This window comes from Neomonachus schauinslandi, chromosome 2 (assembly GCF_002201575.2).
Source record: "Neomonachus schauinslandi chromosome 2, ASM220157v2, whole genome shotgun sequence".
NCBI classification, from domain to species: domain Eukaryota; kingdom Metazoa; phylum Chordata; class Mammalia; order Carnivora; family Phocidae; genus Neomonachus; species Neomonachus schauinslandi.
Window position 1 is genome coordinate 46,823,186 of NC_058404.1, and position 26,425 is coordinate 46,849,610.

Consider the following 26,425-nt stretch of genomic DNA (forward strand, 5'->3'; position numbering starts at 1 on the left):
TGTGAAATGGGGTAAGTTTGGGAAAAGAGGAGAGAAGTGGTTCTAAGGAGAGGAAGTACAATATTGAGAAGGTCTGGAGCACTCAGGAGAAATGGACATAGCTTTTGCATGGAAGGAGTGTAGAGATTGTTGTAAAATGTAGCTGGGAATATGGGCAGGACCCAAGATAGGAAGGGGTTTAAATTGTGATTTCCTGTGTTTAGAGGACAGAGGAAATCCCTGGAGGGTTTAAAACAGAGTAGGGACATGGGTTGAACATGGACAGTTTGATATACTGATGAATCAGGTACAGCCATCTATCCTACAATGGCTTCTCTGATTCTAAAGTTGGAATAGAAGACGGAATGGGAGTGGCCTAGAGCAAAGCCATCCCTATTTAAAAAAAAAAAAATCCCTTTGAAGTGCACCACTTACTATATGGCAAAATTAATTGCTTAAGTAACACCTTAGAAAGTAAGGGTCAAGTCAAAAGATGCCGCCTTCCTCCATCACACCTTTATTTTCTGTTCTTTCCTCCACCTCATTTTCCCATCCTAGGACAACAAGACCATACTCTTCCACCAGCTGCAGCAGATGACGTACAGCCTGATCGAGTGGCGGTCCCAGATCCTGTCTGGAACCCTCCCCAAGGACGAACTGGCAGAGCTCAAGAAAAAGGTCACAGCCAAAATTGATCATGGGAACAGGTAAACCAGGGATGATTTCAGCGAGAACTTGGAAAGAGATGGGCACGTTCATGCTAAGGACGTGGCTCGCCGTCAGCTTTTGATCTTACAGTTGTCAAAGAATGATACTTACTGCTCTCTTTTTGCACTGGGAAACATTTAACTTTGTTGGAAAAATTTGGCAGTCCCTTGCATAAGCCAGACCTTGTGCAGGATCGCTGTGTCAAGGAGATGACAGATGATCAGGGAAGATGGGACTTGGCTGCCAGACAAGACTGGAAGGCACATTTTCTGAGGCCTGCATCGATCTTGGTTTTTATTCCAACAGTGGATTTTAAATCAGCATCAGACTCATTCTCTTTCTTTCCATGTTCCCTAACTGGGACCATGGTGTATAGTGTATGGAAGCCAAATTTACAAGAAGAGTAAAACATATTTTTAGCCTGTTGATTACATCTCCAGTAACTGCTAAAGAGTTAATCACTTTGTTAATCTTCTGATTAGCTCAGGCAGATACATAGGTTCTAGACATCACTGCCCTTTGGAAAGTGAGAAATCAGACAATTCATCAGTTAATGGTGGCCTGGAATGCATCCCTCCTGACCAGCTCCTTTTTTAAAAGACTGGGTTGGTTCCTCAGTTTTGTTGATGATCTGTTTGACATTTCCTTTGGTTTTCTAAATATCTTCAAGTTGTGCATATGTGATTTTTTTCCCCTCCCGCCTTTGCCTCAGGACTCTTGAATATACTTCTGACACCTGTAAAAATACAGCTCATTATCCCACTCACTTAAATTTTACAGACTCTGACAACTGTATTCAGAAATAGCTGGAGTGAATATAGCATACAAGATTCAGATTCAACCATTATTCGAAATCTCCTATGTACCCTTCACATGTATTACTTGATTATAACCCATTTCGTGGTTGAAGAAACAGACCAAGTGAGCTTAAGTGATTTATTTCCAAGTTACAGAGATCATAAGTGGGGAAGTCGAAATTTGAACCCCAAACTTATGATTCCATGTTTAATGCTACCTTCCTAGGGTTAAGAATGAACTGTTCCCTCCCTTGTCACTTGTCCATTCATAGGACTATAACCACAGGGGGTTTATTGCTAGTCACGTGCTGGGGCATTTCTTCACAAACAGCTGTGGTGGGCTGAGTCAGGTCCCTCCTTGCATCTGTGCTACCCCTGTATTTTTGAGTCTTGTCACAGTATGACATGGGCCTAGAGGACTCTGATCTTCAGCATAGGATGTTAATGTCCCACAAACAGACAAGCTGCTGTCCCACGCCAGCCTTTAGAAGCAGCTCAAGAAATGAAACTCCTTCGTCAGTGTGTCAGTGCTCCGTCTCTGAGCCGTCAGCAAGACCCATAGCTCCTGCGTCTGGGTGGCCTGTGGGTCTGGCTGCTGTGGAAAGGAACCTGCCAGATGTAATCTCCTTGATGGAGATGCTATAAAACAGGGAGGGGAGGGTAATTGGACATTTTTGCTTTTTTCCCAAAGACTTGGCACATTTCACTATCATCCCTCCGCTTTCTCGCCGTTTGGACACCCCTGCTCCCAAGTTGCTGGTTCCTGGAATGTACGCTGGGCATTCAGATAGCAGTATCCTGTTTCCACCACAGTCCCCAACGTCCTGGAACGAAGCACACCTTTTTTTCTACTTCTTTGTGCACATTGGGCATAAGAGCCTGGGTAGGGATTGTGCTTTGCCTAGACCATATGGCTCTTCTCCTGTGTAACACTTGGAGCTACAGCTTAACACAGCCAGGCGTGTTCTCATGCCGGTTGCTGCAATAAGACCTGCCATGTACGGAGAGTGTGCTATATATTAGATACTGCGTTATGTGCTTTACATGTTATCTCATTAAATTCTTGCAGCAACCCTGAAGGGTAGGGAATATTTACAGATGAGGAAGTCAGGGCTTTGCAAAATTAAGTAAATTACCTGGAGTCCTCTTGCTAGCATGTATTCAAGCCAAGAGTCAAATCCTGATCTAAGTGACAGCAGAGCCCATGCTGTGAGATAGGTTATGAGATTCCACCAGCTAGGACCCACTTTACTGATCGCCTTGAAGACAGTCTTGAATTAAGGGCTGCCCTCAATATTGAACTTTCAAGGAAAGCAGGCAGAGCCCCTGGATGTTTGGTCTATCATTGTTCTTATGCCAAACAATAGAAGGTCAGGGGAAGAGGCATTGGTCAGAGGAATCTGGTCAGAAGGGGTGCCAGTCTTGCCTTTCCTGTGGAGGTTCTGTGGAATAAATTACTTTGCATATCATATGAGTTTGGTTAACATTGCCGTAAGTTTTCATAACTTATTTACCATAAGTTATGTGGAAAGGAGGCAGAAATGAAAAAGAAAGAAGTGAAGGAGCTGTTCTTAACTTGACTGGTCCAGCACCCAACTTTCTAACCATGAATCCTCTGGGTTCTTTCCTGGGGACTCATCAGGAAAGGGTATGTTCTTAATGAGGAGAACTCGCTGATCACTCCTTTCTTTCTAGAATGCTTGGGTTAGATCTGGTCGTGAGAGATGACAACGGGAACATTTTGGACCCAGATGAAACCAGCACCATTGCCCTTTTCAAGGCCCATGAAATGGCCTCAAAAAGGATTGAGGAAAAGATCCAAGAAGAGAAGGTACACTTCCTCCAATATGCAGATTTGAGTCCCTGAGATTCCATTTTTGCTTTTGTTTTTAATGAGAGAAAGGGAGTCTCTGACAACAAGAAGTAGAAATGTTTAGAAAATCATTCATTGCCTCACTGAAAAGCAAAACATAACCAAAAAAATGAGGCAGCGGTATACCTTCTGCTATGGAAAGATTGCAAAGATATGCGTTAATAGAAAAAGAACAAGATTCAGAACAGTGTGTGCAAAACACCAGTCTTTGTGTTTCAAAAAGGGATGTACATACCTCTGTGTTTGCATATGCGTAGGCTAACTCAGAAAAGATAGGCAAGAAATTGATAATTAATTGTTGCCTCTAGGAAGGAGAACTGGGTGGGAGGGAGCCTTTGTACTGTGTAACCTTCTGTATTTGATATATATAATACAGTTTCCAAATTAAATAAAATAGTATTTAAAAATAAAGCATTTGAAAGGTTTTGAAAGTAACAATTAGACATTAAATAAAAATTAGAAAAGTACAGAGAAAGAGAACAAGAAAGATCCCCCATAGTATGATCCACAGACCCAGCTGTATTGATATTTTGGTATATAGCCTTCCAATCTTTTTGTTCTAATGAGTAAAGGCTTCTGTTTATTTAGTTTGTAGTTTGTTTCTTTAGTACAGTTGTGATAATATTTAATTGTGTTTCTGGATCCACTGGCTAGCCACACTTGAGAATGAAGCCTTTCCAGTGGAATCTCTTGTTTGCAGTGAGAACTGTTCTTGAAAAAGAGGGATAATGGATCATGGTTTTTGTGCCTCTGAGGTTCATTCAGGAGCCGTTGTGAGAGATAAGAAATTCTTGAAGCTACTAAGCCATGAGTTGTCATCTTTAGACAGCACTTAACTGAATTTGCTGGGCTCAAGGCCCTGAACAAGACAGTCTTTTTTTTTTTTTTTTTTTTAGGATTTATTTACTTATTTGAGAGAGTGAGAGAGGAGAGAGAGAGCATGTGCACGGGGGCGGGAGGGGGAGAGAGAGAGAGAATCTCGAGCAGACTGAGTGGGGAGCCTGACATGGGGCTCGATCTCACAACCCCGAGATCATGACCTGAGCTGAAATCTGGAGTCGGATGCTTAACCAACTGAGCCACCCAGGCGCCCCATGAGCAGGACAGTCTTGATCATCCAAATCATAGTGATTGTATTTTGCTCACTTGATCATCTGGCCACGTACACACACTTTGTTCTCAGTCGGTGCTTCTCCCCTCAAGTGGCAATTATATTTGTCCCCCATTTGCTGTCCTGTGACTTTGCCATTATTCCCCATTTGCTGAAACCAAGAGGCTTTTCTGTCTTTTCCTCTGCGTTCAGTCAGTTCTTCAGAACCTGGACTTGCGGGGCCAGTCTGTCTTCAGTGCCGTCCACACCTACGGCCTCTATGTGAACTTCAAGAACTTTGTCTGCAACATTGGGGAAGACGCCGAGTTGTTCATGGCCCTCTATGACCCGGACCAGTCCACCTTCATCAGGTAGTGGAGTCCCAGGCCATCTGCTGTTGACCCTGCAGAAATGCCCAGCCTTCACTTGCCACCCACCTGAGGAGCCCTTTGCTTGGTTTGAGAGCGGGAGATAGAAAAGAGGGTAGGATCTCTAAGCGGTAGAAAATAAAATCCTTTGACTACTGAGCCTTTCTTTGCAGGAACAGTGCAGTGAAAGTTTGTGTACTCTCTGGGTCTTAGAATCACATAAAACTCATCAGAACATGGAGACAGGGACAAAGGGTTCAAAAGACCCTTGGGGGCAGGGTGAGGGAAGAATGCATCAGCAGAGCACAGAGGATTTTAGGGCAGTGAAACTACTCTGTATGATTCCGTAATGGTGGATGTGTGTCATCCTACATTTGTCCAGATCAGTAGAATGCAAGCACGGAGAGTGAACCCTAAGGTAAACTATGGACTCTAGGGGGTAATGAGGTAACAGTGTAGGTTCTTCACTTGTAACAAATGTACCATTGTGCTGGGGGATGCTGATAGTGGGTGAGGCTGTGTGGGGGGCGAGGAGGCCCGATATATATGGAAACTCTCTGTCCCTTCCACTCAGCTTTGTTGTCAACCTAAAACTGCTCTAAAAAATAAAGTCTGTCAAAAAAAAAATTTTTTTTTAAACTATAGAGAATGGTAATAGGCTTCGTTGACCCACAATCACGCTACTGCTTAGCTGAGCAGCTAAGAAAACAGATTGATTTTTGAGCAGATGGTTAAAAGTAGTTACTGACAAATTGTTTATTTCTATAATAGCGATTTTATCTGAGTGTGGTGGAGTAGATTCCAGGGGATGGATTTGCAATGATTATTTTAAAATTATATTCCTGATTCAGCAAAGCTGAAACTTTTATACAAAGAATTGGAGGTAGAAGAAAGATGCCAGGCGGAATCTGGTAGAATCCGCTGTGTGTGTGCCCATCCCGAGTCGTGCTCGTCTGGGGTCCACCCTGGGTGTACCTCATGGAGCTGGGCTGCGTGAGCATGCCTGCTCGCTTCTCCAAAGCCGGGAAACCAGGGAGCCGCCCCTTGGGTGTGACATTCGCACTTGCCTGATAAATTCAACAGAGCTTTTTGGGGCCTTGTACTATGAAGTCTGTGCCGAGGGCAGCTCCATTGCCAGTTAGCTCTTCATTAAGGATAACTTCTTTTTTTTCCTTCACCAGTGAGAATTACCTAATTCGTTGGGGCAGTAATGGAATGCCCAAGGAAATCGAGAAGCTTAATAACCTTCAAGCGGTTTTTACTGTAAGTCCTACCTTATGTTGAATCATTTTCTGTGCTTATGATATTAGCAGATGCACATGGTAAATATATGGAAAAACCTCAGAAATGGAAAGCTGAAAAGAAAAATCATCATAATCCTCCTAGCAGGAATAATCACTCATTTTTTCAGCAGATATTTATTGAGCACCTATTAGATGCCAACCATTATCCTAGGCACTTGAGATACAGCAGTGAACACATTAGAAAAAACATCCCTGGTCAAGGAGCTTTTATCCAAAACGGGGAGACAGTAAGAAACAATGATCAAATAAACGAATATGTTGTATAGAATGTTAGAAGTTGTAAGTACTTTGGTTGGGGGGGGTGGGAGTTTCTGGGCTGGGGAAGGGGTGCTGTTTTAAATAGGTGGGTCAGGACAGACCTTCGTGAGAAGAGGCCATTTGAGCAAGAACTTGAAGTTGACAAGAGAGTGAGCAATGCTGATAAAGAGAAGAGCATTCTAGACCAAGATTATAGCTTAGGCAAAGACGGGGATCTCAACTTTTTTGTTTGCTCATATTTTAACGGACTTTGCCCTGAACTCCTCCTCTTTTCCAAGGAAGGAGGAGTGCTGCTCTATATGGGTCAAGAGCAAGGAAATTTATTGGGTTATAGCTTGGGGCATGATGACTCTCTTTCTCTTGGGCTAGAATTTTCTTGGGATTCTCTCACTTTTTTATGACATGGGTGCTTGAAATGCCCTAGAGCACTGCCGCCTGCTCTCCAACAGACCCATAGGAGACACTCTCTTCCTTCTCTGCCCTCTTCCCTTAAGCCCACGCACATATTTTATCTCCTTATTTCTTACCACTCATACGGCAAGGAAAATAGAGTCTAAGGGAAAGCACCTAAAAACGTGATGCAGAGCAGTGGACCCAGTACAGGCTTTTCAGTCTTTCATTCGTTCTTTCATTTCTTCTTAGTATTATTCATTCCTTCTGTTAACATCCCGTTTCTGGGACAAGCGGGGTGTGATTACTGCTCATGCGCTGACCCACCTATATCTTTACCACCTGGTAAACAAAGAGAAAGAACTTGAACTCTTCCTGAAACCTCCCTTCCTCAGTTCATGGACATGTGGATTTTTCCCTAAAACCAAAAGGCATTTATCAGTCAATGTGTACCTTGAAAAAAGCACATTAGAAAAGGAATTACTGAATTTTTGGTCCATCTTCTGGCCAATAGCATTTTAGAAAATCTGCATTTTTATCCCCTTTCCCCCACCCTCCTACCGATCAGGATCTTCTTGGGATGTAAATTCCATGTCTAGCCTTTTCAATTAAATAAAATGTGTTGACCACTTCCTTGATCACTCAACATTCTACAGAAACTTCTTTTACAAATGATTGTACTTTAGTAAACAGTATCAGTGTGCCACAATTTATGTAACTAGTCACCCGGAGTCTGTCTGTTATTAAGAGAAGTCTCACAAAACCTAGAACAGAAATTCAGGGTTGATGCTATCTATCATTGCTATGTATTCCTACCTTGGAGACCTGAGTTAACTAAATTATGGAGGATGGATTTGGAATGACTATTTAGAAAGTAATTCTTGATTCAGTAAGGAAGACTTAGCTATTTCATGAAAGGAATTTGAGATGCAATTAAATTATTTCTGATTTTAAAAAGAATGAGATATGTGAGCTCCTTCATGGGTTTAATTACCCATCCTTAAGAATACAAACAAGTGTAGAATACGAACCACAAAAAAACAGAGACATTGCATCTACACATCTTTTATTAATCAACAGACACCCAGAAACTCTCAATGAATACCTCTCATAAAACAGATGAATAATTACAGAAACCAGCTCTATTAGAGTTGCCTCACAGGATTATTTGGAAGATGAAATGAAATATCACCAGCATGTGTAGATCCCCAATAAATGTCAGCGTCATGCGAGCTTTGATTTCATTTGACACGGAAATGCATCAGGTGCTCAGCCATGTCCTGGCAGAATATAAAGCAACAGTGACAGGTGTCCTGATTTTTAAATACCCTGCTTAAATTGATAAATTAGAGACTTTAGATTGAAAATGATCCGATTTCTCAATTTGAAGTAGGAACTGGGAAATCAAACAAATTCCTTCCTTTATAGGAATACAGTCATTTTTCTCTGATGCCATGGTAGTTCTTGGCTGGGTATGGGGGAGGGAGGGAGTCATTCTGCTATTCCAGCATTAGGAAATACGCTCGGAACGGTGTTCTGTTGTCGAGTGAAAAGAGAAACAAAGGTGACAGGGTGATGCAGCATCATCTCCTTTTTGCGTGCTCTCTGTCCCTTTAGGACCTCAGTAGCACAGACCTCATCCGGCCCCGCATCAGCCTTGTGTGCCAGATTGTCCGGGTGGGCCACATGGAGCTAAAGGAGGGCAAAAAGCACACGTGTGGGCTCCGAAGACCGTTTGGAGTAGCAGGTACAGAAAGACCCAGGGATGAATGTAAATGGTATAGTCACTGTAAAGGATAGCATGGCAGGGCCTCCAGCAGTTAAACATCGAACTTACGACCCAGGAATCCCACTTCGGGTGTCCACCCAAAAGAACCAGAAGCAGAAGGTTTCAAGATCCTTGTACACCCGGTCTAGAGCAGCCTTATTTACACTAGCCAAAAGGTGGAAGCAACCCAAGTGTCCATGGATGGAGAAATGGATAAAGAAAATGTGGTCTATACATACAGTGGAGTATCAATCAGCCTGAGAAAGGAAGGAAATTCTACAATGTGGATGAACCTTGAGGATGTTGTATAAAGTGAAATAAGCCAGTCACAATAAGATAAACACTGCGTGACCCCACTTATATGAGGTACCCAGAGTGGTCAGATTCATTATGCGAGACAGAAGGCAGAGTGGGGCTTGCCAGGGGCTGGGAGAGGGGAAAATGGGGGGAGCTAGTGTTTAAGGGGAACAGAGTTTCAGTTTGGGAAGATGGAAAAGTTCTGGAGAGGGAGAGTGCTGATGGCTGCTCAACATTGTGAATGTACTTAATGCTGCTAAAGTGTACATTTAAGAATGGTTAAAAAAGCAGATTTTACCCCCACCACACACACACAAAGATACGAGGGAGGGAAACCCAGAGACCGTGTAAGATGAATGTGGTTGTCAACGTGAGTATCGGACACACAGCGTTTGCTTGGGGCTCCCAGGTATGTTTTCTCGGGGGTTCTGTGTCCTCACCTAGACCCTGCCTCCTTTGTTTCTCCCTCGGTGCCCCGAACAGCGCCTTGTGCACAGTAGGACTGTAGTAAAGCCTCTGTTGTGACTATTGGCATTCTCCCTGCCTGCAGGCTACGTATTGATTTCAGTCCAATAAAATTCTCCCTGGAAAGTGGTTTGCCTGTCTGGGAGATTGACTCTTCAAAGGCAGCACTGGGTTTGTAACCTCTTTCAAAGAGGGTCCCTGGCTTAAATCAAGCCCCACAGCCTCCTGAGAGGCCCTGCATTTTCTTCTATAGTTTCTTTTTTTTTTTTTTAAGATTTTATTTATTTATTTGACAAAGAGAGAGACAGCAAGAGAGGGAACACAAGCAGGGGGAGTGGGAGAGGGAGGAGCAGGCTTCCCGCTGAGCAGGGAGCCCAAAGCGGGGCTCAATCCCAGGACGCTGGGATCATGACCTGAGCCGAAGGCAGACGCTTAATGACTGAGCCACTCAGGCGCCCTCTTCTGTAGTTTCTTAAATTAAGGAAATACATTCCTGGTCATACATTGACGTTCTAGTCACTAAGGAGTTTTGAAAGCTATCAATGAAATGCCATAATTCTCTTGGAACAAATGGCCAGAAAATGTCAGCAAGACTGACCTTGTGGGTTGTGTGGGTAACGAGGCTTCCTCTGCATGAGACTATGTATATTGTCATTCCTTGACCAACCTTGCACTCCCACTTGCTGCTCAAGGTCTGCCAGTCTCTGAGGAGGGCACAGCATTACTTCTGACAGACAAATAAAATGAAATCTCAGAAAAAGGAAGGAACCCTAGCACAATTTAGCCGTCTATATGACAGTCCACTGAACTAAGAATTTAGGGCATACTTAAAGGTCACTGCCATTCAAAATGGGCCAAAGAGATTTAAATATGAAGCTTTTGCTTGCTTTTCTGTTTCCGGGTGGGTGGATGGGTGGGTGTGTTTGTGTACGGAGAGAACAGTAATTTCCTCTGAGCTTTGATGCCAAGCATCGATTAGCAGAGATCTAGAGTAACTACATGACGGCATCGACAAATGAACTGCCCCTTGGAAGAGGGGGTGCACCAGATACGGATTTTTCAGTATTTTTTTTTTGGAACAGTGTTTGCAGGGACCTTTTAAGGGCTGACAGCAAGCTTTTGCAGCACCCTTTCACCAACATTATTATTTCCCAAGCCTTACCCACTGTGGTTTGGGTCGCTTTGAGAAGGCATTTCCTTCCTTATCCTTCAGTTTTTCCTACAAGAAATGTCTGCTATCTCTGTACTTCTTCTAATCTCCAAACAGGTTATCTGGGGAGTGGATGGTGAGTGTGTGTTTTATGGCTAGATTGTAATTCATTAACCCAGGGCTCACCTCTTGGCTGTGGGCCCTCCCTGGTCTGAACAGCTGTAGGATGGCCCACTTACTAGTTCTCTGGGCAGCAGGGCATGGTTGGCTTAAGTGATTTGGCCCCATAATCGCTGTTGGGTTCATACCCTGGCTTCACCACGTAAAACTTCTGATCTGGGGCAAGTTACCAACCTTTCCTGTGCTCAGTGTCCTCATCTCTCTCTCTCTCTCTTATTTAAAGATTTTATTTATTTGAGTGAGAGCAAGCGTGTGAAAGGGGGTCAGAGGGAGAAGCAGACTCCCCGTGGAGCAGGGAGCCCGATGTGGGGCTCGATCCCAGGACCCTGGAACCATGACCTGAGCCAAAGGCAGATGCTTAATGACTGAGCCACCTAGGCGCCTGTGTTTCCTCATCTCTTAAAGTAGGGCAAATAATAGTATCGGTATAAGTAAAATAATAGACACAGTAGGCACAGGACCGTGCTGTATTCGTTGCTCTTCTTGTGCACAAAGCAGCAAATCGCTATGTGATCTTTTGTCCCATGTTGCTGGAGCCCTGGCTTCCCTCCATGTATGTGGAAGATGGCTGCAACCGTGTCAAGTCCAAGGGACGGTTGACCCCTTCGAGCCTTGAGTTTCTCTCTCAGGTCTCCATTCTGTTGACACTCCTGACAAAAAATACGTGTGCTCTGTGTCTTTGAATGCAGGCTTGCTAAAACAAAACAAAACCAATCTGGTTTCTGATTTCTCAAGAATTTAGCACTTGGTCGTGAGAAATTTAAAGAGCGGGTAGTCTGCCGGATTGATCTGAGAAAAATCCAAACCCGTGCCCGAGCTCCCGATGAATTGTTCTGCAGGCTGGGCACTGGGAGTCATCGCTGGCAAAGACCTCGTGTCCCCGCATGGTATCTGTCTTCTCTCGTGTCCTGTGTTTGCAGATACCGTAGTTTTCTGTAGTAACTTACTGAAGCCCGAAGCAATTAAGTTCTTTAATTAAGTTTTATCTTTTTCCTAGTGATGGATATTACTGATATCATCCATGGGAAGGTGGATGATGAAGAAAAGCAGCATTTTATTCCCTTTCAGCAGTAAGTACTTTGGCATTGATCCCGGTGACTTGAGACCTGGATTAGTTCTTTGAATGATCTGTTAACGCAGAACCAGGTGCTAGGAACCATTTACTCAGTTATAGAAGGAAAGCCTCGTAAGCTGGAAGACCGTGAGATAGAAGCTGACAGAAGACTTTGTTCAAGGTCCTTTATATTGGGATCACATGGAGGAGCGTAAGCTTAGCTTTTCTGATTTTACAGAAAGGACCGATGGAATAGAAGGGGCAAATCTGTGTCTGCACCAGAAGCCAGAGAATGGTGCCCTGTAGGTGTCAGGAAGGCCAAAGTGTATTTGCACTCTTGTCTGGAGCAGGTATCGCAGAAGACAAGGCATCCTGTTCTCTGGAGATCTTGTCAGAATGCAGAACGTGGTCTGGTGGGTCTGGAGGCTGGTGGCTGACAGGCCACCAGCTGCTGCCGCCGGACCGGAGACCATGCTTTGAGTAGAAGGAGTTTAGGAGGTTTGAACCAGTGATGCCTGGGCTCCTGCTGGCAGAGGGAAAGCCAGCCTGGGATGACACGGGAGGATTCCCTGAAATGTTCCACTAAGGCCTCCCCACTGAGCTTCAGGAGCTGGAGCCCCGCGTGGGTGCCTGGGGAGTCGTGGGCCAGCAGATGTGAACCCACAGGGCTCTGAAGAAGCATATGTGTGAACATCATGGCTCTAGCAGTCGTGCTCGCCTTACCCCGAGCGCGGGTGGGGGTGGCCTCGGGGAGGCGGCCGACGATGCTGGAACAGAGTCCTAACAGGGCGATCGTGTCAGGTAGGGAAGGTGACTGTCTCAGCCAGCCTGCAGCTGCCACAGCGGATCAGTACAACCGCTGAGAATTCTGGAAACCAGCCCAAGGATGTTGGAATTAATATATGATTTTTAAACAATCATAGCACAAATCAGTGGAGAAATAGCAGCTATGCGGAAATGAGTTGTTTGACACAATTAGCTACCCACTTACGAAACCTAAGTTAGAGCCTTGTTGCACATCGTGTGCCCCTGGTAATTCCGGGTGATTAAATGTGTAAGTGTAAGAACTAAAATCTTAAAATACTACAGGAAAATAGAAGTTTTATGGAGTAGTGGTATGTGGGAGGCCTTGCTGACTCAGACTGCAAAGATCTGACCGAAAAAGAAAAATTGACAGGTTAAACCACACAAAAATGTTGAATAACTTAGGTACAGAATAAAATGTAGTAAAATCTTTGCAATGTGTATGAAAAAAGGATGAATATTGTTACTATATAATTAATAGAAATTCATAAAGATATGAACAGAAAATAATATATGTGTGTATATACACACACACACAAGCATGCACACATACACAGAAAGAAATGGCCTATAAATTCATTGAGAATCAATGCAATGCAAATTAAACAAGGAGGTTTGGCATTTGGTTTGACCAAGCTTTAAAAATATATACAATACCCAGAGTTTGGCTGGGTAGGAGGAAATATACAGTACTTATAAGAATATAAATTGTTACAGTGCATTGGAAGCCTCAAAATTTAGATATTTTGGAGAATATACTCCATAATTAACAGTGATTACTTCTGTTGATGTAACCAAAGGTGATTTTGCCTCATTTTTGTTTAACTCTGTATTATATTTTGTACAAAAAATATGTTTATATCTAATTTTATTTAAAGTGTAAAAATCTTTCTCTTTTCAGTTTAAATCCCACTACCTTAGACCATTTTCTAAATATAACAGTGCAAATAGCTCTTGCTAAGTAGTACTCCCTTCCTTCATCCAGAGGCTATTAATAATTTTTAAATGCGCTTATCTAGTATCCTACCACCTATATACTGACCCTACCAGAATGTGGTGAGGTAAATATTTTATGTAGCTTAATGGTAATTTGAATTATGAAGTGACTCAAATTCATGAATGCTGATCCCAATATAAATGTATACATACCCATTCAAGTATGTTAATGTATTAAGTGTAACAGATATAATAACTATAATATTTTATTACTACATTAAGTTAAATGTATCAATATATTAAATATATGACTATATCTTAAGCATTAATGAGTAAATATTAAATAAATAATATATATAGAATAAATATGAATATATATTTAGATATATTAAAATGTATATATTATAAACATAAAGAACTTTCACGTCCATGGATGTTCCTATTATATATACGTATAATTTTATTTATCACTATTATATGTGCATTATGTATATACGCATATTATATGTGTATATACATCATAGGAGCAGCATGCATGGATGTGAAAGTTACTCTGTATGTTTGTTTCACTACTGAGGTGGGTTTCTTCCTTTGATTTTGTGCCCCCCCTGCCTAATTTCTGAACCAGCTCCCATCGCGCAGCCATGTTGAACAGTGAGCCCTGAGATCGCCTTCACTGTATAATAATAGGCGCTTTGAGTTTCCAAGGAGCCCAGCCCTAATTTGATTGCCACTCACTGTGCAGCCAACAGCCACTGTAAAGCATTCATGATGCAAATCACAGTCTCTGGCTTTTAACTCCTAAGATTTATGGCAAATGCTTTCATAGCTTACCTCATCAATGAGCTTTACAGCGTATTATATGAGGAGAGTCTCCTGGATGGATTCTGCTAGTCCATCGAAGCGAGAGTCCTTTGAAGAGAGCCACTCAGATCCCAGCCATATTTGGTATTTGGTTTGACCGAGACATGGTAGTACGTTTCCCTGCTACTATCAGGGTCGAGATCAGAAGCCTGCAGAGAAAGCTGGCCTGCGTCACGGGCAAGAGAACAAAACTACAGCAGAGAGGGAGACTGCCGACCTGCACCAGGCTGATACGGAGTTCCTGAGAGTGCTCGTGCTGTCGGGAGGGGCTGTGTTTGGGTCTTGGATCTCAGCCTGTGGGATCATGAAAGTGAAGCTTGTTTGCCGGTGGCTGTGCCATGGAGTTTGCCGTCACATGAGAATCTAAGAACGCCCTCCAGAAGCTACTGCGTGCATGCCGCTCTTGTCTGTGCGTCAAGGGTTGGTGCCAGATGGAGGCCTTTGAAGGCATCTGATCTAGGCCCAGCATGCAGATGAGGATACTGAGGCCTGGAGCTTATGTCAGGTAGAACCAGGACTGGAGGCCAGATCACCTGTCCCATCCCTCCTGCGCTTCACTTCCATTATGTCAGCCTGTCCCACCTCAGAAAGAGCATTAGGCCTTGCCTCTGGTTTTGTTAACATTTGGCCATCAGTTTTGTTTGTTCTTAGGAGGTTTGTTTTTTCCTTTTTCCATGGGGGTGTCTATCTTAGACTCCAAATTCATCTTGGAAATGACCAAGATAGGCACCCCATGGAAAAATAAAGGAAAAGGAGAGTCCTCTCATGAGGTGGGTCTAGTGTTTAGATTTCCAGATTATTCCCATAGAATCCACGCTGTCTGAAGCTGTGCTATAGAAACTTCCTCTTTTTTCCTTACCTCTCATTTCTGACTTCCCCAGAATTGCAATGGAAACCTATATTCGGCAGAGACAGCTAATCATGTCGCCCCTGATAACATCCCATGTGATTGGGGAGAATGAGCCACTCACTTCAGTCTTGAATAAAGTGATAGCAGCGAAGGAAGTGAATCACAAAGGACAAGGTACACAGCCCTGCGTACTAAGCTGGGAGGGGGCTTGGCGGGGCGGCATTGGAACTGGGTCCTTGGACTCTGGCCCTTTTCCCTATCTTTGATGCAGAGCAGACCCTGCTGGGGATTGCTCACCTCAGCTTCCTGCTGAAGGCATTTTACACTGAAGAGTGCGGAGGCTGCACTCAGCACTGAATTGGATCACAGCTGTATTTTGTAAATTCTGTGGAACAAATTTTTATCCCATGAGTCCTTTTTCAGTTTTGTCTCCCCTTATATTAAGTAAAATTAAGAGGAAAGAGACCAAAGTAATACAAATGAACAGATATTAATTTTTTTTTAAGATTTGATTTATTTATTTGAGGGAGAGAGAGAGAGAGCGCGAGCTCAAGCTGGGGGAGGGAGGGAGAAGCAGACCCCCTACTGAGCAGGGAGCCTGATGGATGCAGGATCATGACCTGAGCTAAAGGCAGATGCTTAAACCAACTGAGCCACCCAGGCGCCCCTGAACAGATATTAATATGAAATAACGGGCTAGCTAGCAAAACATTTTGAGTTGTTTTTAGTGCTTCCATATATTGTTCTGTTGACAATTTTAACTAAGAAATTCCATTCATTGAAACTGCATTTTAAATTCAAATAATATTTTAAAAACTAGTTAAAATTTTAAAATTCAAATACCATGATGGTGATGATTTGGGGATAATTTTTAAGATTGGGTCTCTTTTTTTTTTTTTTAAACCACCCTGTAACTATCTTCTACTGAAGTGGAGGCAATCAGGAAACACATTATTTTCAGCATATTCCATTTTCCATATATTCACAGTTGTTCTGGGTAGGAAAGACATGTGAGGAATCATTAAAGAATCTGAAATACATTTCTGTTGTTTTAGAACTCATAGCCTAGGGTATGATTTATTAGAGTGGAAAGTCCTTATACTAAATAAATTGCTGTGTATATGTAATTTCTTTTTTTTTCCCCAAACAAAAGTGGAAAAAAAAATATTTGCTTTCTTGCTGCTTAATGAAGCAAGTACTTTCCAAATGTTTTTATGCTCATTACAAATATTTTTCGGTGGCTGGCTGCATGATATTCCATTGCTTGGATTTAAGAAAATTTCATCCCCCTAGGGAAACACTTAAGTGTGTTTTCTATTTTGTAACCATTATAAATTTCAATAACTGCTATGACTACTTTTATACATGAAGCTTTTTCCATATTTAGGAATGCCTCCCCAAGAAAATTCCCAGAAATAGGACTCCTAGGGCAGATTATGGGAACAAGCTCAAACTCAGAGATAACACATATTACCAGATTGCTTTCCATCGACTTCTGCCAGTGGGTGCTGATTACCACGGTGCCTGGTTGGCAAGCTGATAGTTAAAAATCTTTAACTGTTTGTTGGGCGCCTGGGTGGCTCAGTTGGTTAAGTTGATTTTGGCTCAGGTCATGATCTCAGGGTTGTGAGATCCAGCCAGGTGTCAGGCTCCATGTTGGGTATGGAGCCTGCTTAGGATTCTCTCCCCCTCGCCCATTCCCTGCTAGTCCTGTGGTCATTCTCTCTTAAAAAAAAAAAAAAAAATCTTAAAAAAATTTTTTACCTATTTGAAAGGTGAAAAGTAGACTTCCATAGTTTTCTTGCAGTTTTAAAAAAAAACTACTTGAGGGGTGCCTGGGTGGCTCAGTCATTAAGCGTCTGCCTTCGGCTCAGGTCATGATCTCAGGGTCCTGGGATCCAGCCCCGCATGGGGCTCCCTGCTCCGTGGGAAGCCTGCTTCTCCCTCTCCCACTCCCCCTGCTTATATTCCCTCTCTCACTGTGTCTCTCTCTGTCAAATAAATAAAATCTTTAAAAAAAAAAATTTTTTTTAATTTAAAAAACTACTTGGTGGTGAATTACCTACCCTTCCTATGCATTCGTGAGTTTTTCTAAAGGTTTCCTTCTCAGTTATTATGAAGATAACAATGTCTTATGTAGAACATGTATTTTTCAATTTTTGATTTGTCAAATATTTACCAACTTCGTGTACTTCTTTGTGAATTGTCTATACACGTTCCATGTATTTGATGTTTTTCTTGTAATTTCTTATAGATATTTCAGCATTGGTAGCCTGCCTTTCACTTCTTTATAAATATCAAAACTTTCCATTTGTGTATAGATAATTCTTTTTTTAAGATTTATTTATTTATTTTAGAGAGAGCATGCACATGCACATGCACACAAGTGTGGGAAGGGGCAGAGGGAGAGGGAGAGAATCCTCAAGCAGACTCCCTGCTGAGTGTGAAGCCCCATATGGGACTTGATCCCAGGACCCTGGAATCGTGACCTGAGCCAAAATCAAGAGTTGGACGCTTAACTGACTGAGCCACCCAGATGCCCCTAGAAAATTCTTTTTGTATGTGATTTCTTCATTTGTCTCTAAACTTAGGAAAAAGGTTCATTTTATTTCTTTATTATATTAGGAATTTATTTTAATGAAAATGTGAGGTGAGAAATTTGATTCTCTTTTAAGTAGCAAGAAAATTATTCCAGCACATTTATGAAATTGTTGTTTCTTTTTTCAGGATTGCATGCGTCTTTACTATATATTAAATTGCTATATATTATAGTACTTAATCTAATTGTTTCCATTGATTTATATATCTTTTCTACTACTAATACAACACTTCATTACAGCTGTACAATATTTTGGTATCTGATAGGGGCTGTCTTTACTCGTGTTTTTTTCCCCCCAAAGTAAACATCTGTTCACACCCCTGTCAAATTCTCAAGGAAGTCTTGTTGTGATTTTGATAGGAGTGTCATGAAAATTATAAGTTCACTGGGGGAGAATTTACATTTTTATAATAAAGTATCTGTATGTTAATATAATGCATATTTTTTTTTCAGCGTTTCCCTGTGTGTTTATGGTATAGATCATAAAGAGAACTAAAAGTTCATCCTTTATTTCTTTAAAGGACTTTGGGTATCTTTGAAGCTTTTGCCAGGTGACCTCTCACAGGTTCAGAAGAATTTTTCACACCTGGTGGATAGATCAACTGCAATCGCCCGAAAAATGGGCTTTCCTGAAATAATACTTCCAGGTAAAAGCTTTTACATGGTTCACCTGTTATGCATCCTTTAGTTCTTCCTTCCATGCAGCAGTTACTTCTAACGGGGTGGTTGAGGCAATGCAAGAACCTCTGTGGTCTTTAGTGACTCACATCTGTGGTATCGAGACAGTGGGAGACTCCAGGAGGGTTGCAGTACCCAGTGCACGAGCCCAAGATGATGCTTCTACATGTAACTCAGAGTTTCCTTGTCACACTCTTCCTTTCTGCTCTGCACGAGCCCCTCTGAAATTCTTCCCTACATTATCCATTAAGGATCGCTAATGGTAGCACAGGTTTTGTGCCCCAAGAGTGATTTGCCTTGTCGCATGTCCCTTTCTCAGGATGACATCACCAGCACTGGGGGCTGCTGGCCAGGAAGCTCCAGCGAGGTCCCTGCTCAGCACAGTGTCCGCCAGAACCTTTGCCCCATTTGCTTGAACTCCAACTGTGTGCTTGGCTCTCCCCATACATGTGGTGACAAGAATGTAAACATTCTACGGTTTTCTTACTCGTTTTGTCTTTTTTGGCACCATATGTTGGTGATCTGCATATGTGTTCTCTTGATTTTGCTGACTTAACCCATTTGCTTTCTTTTTTCTTTTTTTTTTTTAAGATTTTATTTATTCATTTGAGACACAGAGAGAGAGAGAGCATGAGCAGGGGGAGGGGCAGAGGCAGAGGGAGAAGCAGGCTCCCCGCTGAGCCAGGAGCCCGATGCGGGGCTCGATCCCAGCACCCTGGGATCATGACCTGAGCCGAAGGCAGACGCTTAACCATCTGAGCCACCCAGGTGCCCCCCAGTTTGATTTCTTAATCTTTATAGTAATGAAAGGAAATCATCTCAAGGAACTTTATATAAGATATATATATGTATTACATGAAGCGTATGTGTTACAAATATTAAAAGATGATATTACATATTTTATAGATAGGTAGATAGAATATATAAATAAGTGACCTTTGGCATGCTAGAAAAATTTTAGAAAACGATGCTGTTGTCTACTGCATAAAAATTGGGGTTCTTTTAAAGTAACACAACCTCTTATTCCTCCTTCTGGAGATTAAGGAGCAGTAATAATGTGTTGCCACACACATCGTCTGCATGTAGCAGGCATTAAAAAGGATGAATGCGAAGAAGAGCTATCTGTAAAATGGAGACCATCTTTTTCTTTTCTCGTGAAAGAAGGTGGTTCTTCGTCTGCTGATGTTATCCCTTTTGGACTCACTCAGCCCAATCCATCTTCATCTTTATTCTGTGAAAGTGTCTGTCTTCTTGTTTAAAAAAATAAGCATCGGTAATATTCCTATAACTGACGGCAGTATTATTACTACAGGAAGAATGAAATCTGAAACAATAAAATGGAGAAGTTTATTTTTTCGGGCAAAGTGAAATTTCTCTTTGCAGTCTGGCTAGAAGATTCTTTCCGATCTTTCTAGGCAATAGGATTGCCTCCCGGACTGCCAGAGCTGTCATAGGCTTGGAAAGTCATCTCAGACAATGGCTCCCAGATGCTGGTCTTTGGATCAGCTCAGAAACATTAAAATACAGGTTCCCACAGTGTTCCAGAGACTCCAATTCAGTTTGTAAGACCAGGGCTCCCCCAGTGATTCTGGTGATCAGCCAGGTTTGAGAAATAAGAGGTTCAGACCAAAGTTCCTTACCTTGTTGCTCCTCATCACCATTTGAACAGACTCTGGAGACATCTTAAGCCCTTCCCTCAGCCTGACTTTCCCCTCTAGCCCAGGTGCTCCTGCTGTCTGCCCCCATCTGCACATCCAGAATCTCAGAAGCCATCGCATTACGTACTCTCTGTCTCTCTTTCTGCATCTGTCAGTCACTGTCTGTCCTGTCCAGAATGGTGTCACTAGAGTCCCCCTAGAGTGTAATGTCACTAAGTCCAGTGGATATTTTTTAGCCTAAAGATTGTCTCGGCTTCCCTCGGCAGCACGTGACATTGTTGACCACCCCTTGTGGAACCCGTCCTCCCTCATCATCAGGGACCTGCACTCTTCTCTTTGTCTCCATTACCCTTTGCCACCATGTCACCTTCGACCTTGCCTTTAAGTGTTAAGAGTTCCCCAGTGTCTGGTCCTTCTGTCCTCTATTAGTTTGCTCGGGCTGATAAAGTACCACATGCTAGGCAGCTTCAGCAACAGACATTTATTTTCTCACACTTCTGGAGGCCGGATGTCTGAGATGTCAACGGGGCTGGTTTCTTCCGAGCCTCCCTTCTTGGCTAGTAGATGGCCGTCTTCTTGCTACATCCTCACATGGTCACCCCGGGGTCTACTCTCTTCTTGTAAGGATTTTCCAAGTTTTATTGGATTAGTGCCCACTATATGACCTCATTTTACCTTAGTCACCTGTTTAAGCAGCCCGTCTCCAAATACAGTCGCATTTGGAGGTATTAGGGGTGAGGGCTTCGTCATATGACTTTAGGGGGAACAGTTCAGTCCGTAACAGACCTCTTTTCCTTCTCATGCCTATATTCTCTTCCTGTGTGATCTCATCCACTCACTTTGCCTCTGTGTGTTAGTTGCTTCTAACTTCGTGTCCGTAGCCTCAAGACTGCTCCTTTGAACTCCATTACCGTAGATCCACCTACTTCCTGCCTTGGGACTTCAGTAGCTACTATTCCTACCTGAATGGATCTCTCTTCTCTCTTTAACTGGTTAATTCTTACTCACACCCTCCAGACACAGTTGGGACTTAGTGTTATGCCTTCACAGAGCCTGACCTTTTCCTTCATTTGTAATGATGCATTTTGTCCTGTGATTATCTGCTAATGCTTCTCTCCTCCACTAGACCGTAGGCTGTATGAGAGCGAGGCTGGTGCACGGCTCACCATTGTCTCCCAAACACCTGGCACAGTGCTTGGTACAGAGTAGGTGCTCAGTCAGTTTTTTAAATGAATAAGTGAATATTATCTCATCTGATTGTACCGTATCCAGACTGCTGCCTATTGTTGGAAATTGAGGATTTTCCAAGTCTTCACTTTTGTAAACAACACCACAATGAATATCCTTATAGATAAATTTTTGCTTACATTCTTAATACTGTGGGACAAATATTACCAGTGAAGTTGCTTTGTCAGATAAGGCTTTTAACACAAATTGTCCGTTTCTCTATTGACAAAGCGTATGTCAATTAAGATTTGAAACTGTATGAATAAGTCCCTTTTGCTTCACCTTAACCAACTGTGGGCAAGACCTTAATTTTTTTTCTAAGCAGATGAGTGATGAAAATGAAAAGTGCTCTAACTGTGCACCCCTGTGTTCTTATAGTGCTAGAAGGTTTTATTTTTTTACATTGGGAAGCAGTTTAATATAGAATAGATTTTGGAGTCCTTTTTATAATACCGAGCCTTCCTGGCCAGGAACTTGGCATGCCTTTCATTCATTCTAGGTTTTGTTTAAGCATCTTACTAACATTTACTTTTTTCCTTCACTGTGGGGGCTATTCATTTGCTAATTAATTTTTAAAATTTTGTGCTGGACAACCAAGAATATGACAAGGGGAAATGATTCTGATAGTGGTAAAAACAATTAAGCTGATTTAAATAAACGTAATGATTACCTGTAAGACACGTTGAACAGTGCCTAGCATGGAGGAAGTACCCAATAAACATTAGCTTTTGTTATTTTCAGATGTGTTAAAATACCACCCTCCAAGGCATTATTAAAAAAAAATCTGCTACTGTAACCTAATAAAATACATTGTGTACTTATTATTAGAAAGCAGTTATTAATAAACAGAACAAAGGATTACTATTGAAAAGAGTTCATTTTAAAACACTGCATTTCAGAGACACTTTGGTATATATGGAAAGATAGTCTGAGGGAAGCTGAAGAGGACAATACATATAAAAACTTCTGCTGTATGAATAGCTCCCTAGAAAGTCAGAGCATTTCTTTTGGTGTTGTTAAGATTTTATTTATTTATTTGAGAGAGAGAGAGTGAGCGAGAGAGAGAGCACAAGTGGTGGGGGGAGGGGCAGAGGGAGAAGCAGACTTCCCATGGAGCAGGGAGCCCAACGTGGGACTCGATCCCAGGACCCCGAGATCATGACCCGAGCCTAAGGCAGATGCTTCACCGACTGAGCCACCCGGGTGCCCCAAGTCAGATCATTTCATATTTTATCTACATGTTATATCTTATTACATCCTGAACATTCAAAATGACTTCTCTCAGTACCACTCACAGGATGGGTTGTCCTATTGCAGGGGACGTGCGGAATGATATTTATGTCACTTTGATCCACGGGGAGTTTGACAAAGGGAAAAAGAAGACGCCAAAGAACGTGGAGGTGACCATGTCTGTGTACGATGAGGAGGGCAAGCTCCTGGAGGTAGGTGGGGCTGCCCAGAAATCCTGCTGCCATCACACGCTTCTTTCCAACAGGGGTTTTGGTCTCAGGTGACTTGCTCTCCACATTAGTGTGCATTTGTTTTTTTCATAAGGAAAAAGGATGAAACCTGTTAGATTTGTGATTAGCAATTACCAAGTTTACTAAGAAACCCACTTAGACTCTTATTTTCATTATTTCTCCCATTCTAAGAAGTATCTCCAGCTACTAGTGATTTCATGTGTATGCTTCTGATCCAGAAGTTCTATATCATTGGCAAGTTATTTGGCCACTTTCAAGCAAGGTAGGTCCCTGTGGAGCTGGAGCGAAGTAGTGCGGATGCCCAGAAGGTGCTGCAGGGCCCCCTTCCTGTACCAAGTCCGCAGAACCAGAGGAGACACACCCTGTAGAGAGCTGTTAAACATCGACTCCCACTGGTCTTTAGGTTTTGTTTTAGTAATCAGGAAACTGCAACCCAAAAGGGGTAGGATGGTGCTGGGTCCCTTAGTGACTACCACAGTTATACACTTAGACCCTCAAAGAAAGGAGTAGAAACTCATTCTTAACCCTACTCTTCAGCCTCCAAATGTGATTGGTGGATGTGTGCCAGTGTGAGACACGTGCTGGCCGCATGGAGAATAGAGGGCTCATGCATGGCGTGTGCAGTTCTCTTATTTTTCTAGATGAAATCATCCCCTCTAAGTATTTACCCCCAAAATACAAAAACAGTAACTCAAAAGGATACATGCACCGCTTTGTTTATAGCGGCATTATTTACGATAGCCAAGTTATGGAAACAGCCCAGTGCCCATCGACTGATGAATGGATAAAGAAGATGTGTGTGTGTGTGTTTGTGTGTGTGTGTGTATTATACACACACAATGGAATATTACTCAGCCATCAAAAGAATGAAATCTTGCCATTGGCAACAACATGGATGGAACTAGAGAGTGCTATGCTAAGTGAAATAAGTCAGTCAGAGAAAGACAAATATTATATGACTTCACGCATATGTGGAATTTAAGAAACAAAACAAACGAGCAAAGGGGAAAAAAAGAGACAAACCAAGAAACAGATTCTTACCCATAGAGAACAGATGGCTACCAGAGGGGAGGTGGGTGGGGTGATGGGTGAAATAGGGGATGAGGATTCAGAGCACACTTGTGATGAGCACTGAGTAATGTACAGAATTGTTGAATCACTGTATTATACATCAGAAACTAATATAGCACTGTATGTCAACTATACTGGAATTAAAATAAAAAACAATTTAAAAAATCCTCTTTTAATTTTTTCTTCCCATCCAAAGAAAGCAATTCATCCTGGTGCTGGATATGAAGGCATTTCAGAGTACAAATCAGTAGTCTATTACCAAGTCAAGCAGCCCTGTTGGTATGAGACTGTCAAGGTGAGATGCACCATTTGTAATCTCCATCATATATTAAGTAATCTCCATCATATATTAAACCTTGTTTAGATTCCTTTCTTCTTTTTACTCACAAATCATTCCTTCTTTATCCTGAAGTTATAGATCGGTTGCCTGTGGTGTCCTATAAGAAATGAATTGATACAATTCTGCATGAGAGTGTTTATCTTTAACTCAGAATTCTTAAATAACATTCTCATTGATAAATGTGTAGAAATTTGACTAGAGACGCTTGTAGTTGTAATGATGTAATAGGCTGCCAAGATGATCTAAAACCAAATGGAAATTTTCACACTCTGCAAGCAGTTGCCTAACATGTTTTTTCTTCTTGGCCTCTGACCAAGTTTTCTGGGCCTCTTTTCAATTTAAATATGTGTATTACAAATTCCCAAGTGCTTTTTAGATAAGACATCCCCTGTGAGTCGCTCAGTAGCCCTGTGGCTAAAACAGTGTCGTAATGCCCTTTCTGATTAGGTAACCAAGACTCAAAAATGGTCAGGTGACTTTCCAAGATCCTGTAACTGCTTAATATCCAAACCTAAATTGGAGCCCACTTCTTGATTGTCAAAATCAAATCTGATTGTCAAAGTCTTATGAGCTCTCCCTAGAAAACTCAAAAAAAAAAAAAAATTACACTAATATCTCAATGCAGAAGTAATCATTTTCCACAATTTTATATACTTCATATGTTTTGGAATGTGCTGTTTATAACAGGTTTATGTTGTGCTTTTTAAAACTACTTATCTCAAGGCATTAAAAGTTCTTCAGAAGTGGGTCTCTAGGTACTCGAATAATATTCCATTATATGATCATGCTATAATTTATTTAACTATTTGCCACAAATTCTCTGCTCTTTTCATTGCCATGTACTTCTGTTTTCCTTGTCCCCTCTATATATGGAAACAGCAAAAAGCTTCCTTGTCCCCAGTATATTATCTTTTCCTTCTGTTATGGACCCTAATTATTACCATATCAATGTGTACTTACAGTACACCTTGCAGTCTGGAAGCTCCTGTATAGACCCCAAAGTCCTGATCTTTTTCCTCTGAAGTCTTTCCTTTTTCATACTTGAGAACGTACTAGAAACTTGTAATATCGCCATCCTCAGAATCCATGATAAACAGCAAAGATGATTTCTCTTGAGATTCTTTAGGTTTTGAAAATAACTCAATCTGTTTTGAATGGACCTTTACTCTCCATCTCACTCTGTGCTGTAATAAGATACTAAAAATGAACCAACTCTGTAAAATGAGCTAAGAGCGCAACATACTGTGGATATATCAACTGTAAGTTCCTTATTATTGTGCAGGTATCCATCGCTATAGAAGAGGTTACTCGCTGCCATATAAGATTTACCTTCCGACACAGGTCATCTCAGGAATGTAAGTACTAGAAGGTCTACAACATATTTCTGTTAAAAAAAAAAATTTACTCTTGCTCGACAGAACTTTTGTGGGTCTGGAAAACAAAATATTTGGAAACTACATACTTAGCACCATTACTTCAATCCTGAAGTAATGGAAATCAATCCTGAAGTAAGGAAATCAGAGAATGTCACTCATATGTCACTCATATGTGGAATTTAAGAAACAAAACAGATGAACGTAGGGGAAGGGAAGGAAAAATAAAATAAGATAAAAACAGAGAGGGAGGCAGACTATAAGAGACTCTTAACTCTAGGGAACAAACTGAGGGTTGCTGGAGGGGGGGGTGAGGGGAGATGGGGTGACTGGGGGATGGGCATTAAGGAGGACACATGATGTAATGAGCACTGGGTGTTATATACAACTGATGAATCACTAAACTCTGTGCCTCAAACTAATAATAAATATATGTTAACTACATTGAATTTAAATTAAAATTTTTTTTTAAAATATTTTCCCCAAAATGTGTTCTATGAATATTAAGGTTCTGTATGATGTTAATAGATGTTCTATAAGGGTTTCACAGGATAGGACATGGGTAGTGACCTGAAGTCTCTGCTGGTCTGGTTAGGAAGATGAGCAAGAGAAAAGGCAACTAATGTCAGTGTGGTCGGTGCTACACCAGCAAAAAGTTGTAAGGAGGCACGTAGCAAAGCATCCAGCCCTGTCATCTATGCATGATTTTGACATCCTGAGACTTACAGGTGTAGAAGGAAGAATGATGGTGGAGAAATGTGTTTGAAACCCACAAAGTGAATGCAGTAGGGCTGAAGTGAGAGTGGTGGGAGCAGTCCTAATATTAGGTTGAACCCCACAAAACTGCTGTTTTTGGAGGTCAG

At 41.9% G+C, this 26,425-nt stretch overlaps 1 protein-coding gene across 1 annotated transcript in view; it reads left to right on the top strand.

Moving 5' to 3' along the window:
• Positions 1–3,206: 3,206 nt before the first annotated feature.
• DOCK5 (dedicator of cytokinesis 5) overlaps positions 3,207–26,425 on the top strand; it is a 113,505-nt gene continuing 90,286 nt past the window's right edge. The window contains exons 1-10 of the mRNA XM_044912561.1: positions 3,207–3,315; positions 4,661–4,818; positions 5,997–6,078; positions 8,385–8,514; positions 11,625–11,697; positions 15,167–15,309; positions 18,256–18,381; positions 22,615–22,739; positions 24,046–24,144; positions 25,472–25,544. Coding sequence (XP_044768496.1) covers positions 3,274–3,315; positions 4,661–4,818; positions 5,997–6,078; positions 8,385–8,514; positions 11,625–11,697; positions 15,167–15,309; positions 18,256–18,381; positions 22,615–22,739; positions 24,046–24,144; positions 25,472–25,544 — 1,051 coding nt within the window. The 5' untranslated portion in view covers positions 3,207–3,273. The remainder of the gene's footprint in view (positions 3,316–4,660; positions 4,819–5,996; positions 6,079–8,384; positions 8,515–11,624; positions 11,698–15,166; positions 15,310–18,255; positions 18,382–22,614; positions 22,740–24,045; positions 24,145–25,471; positions 25,545–26,425) is intronic.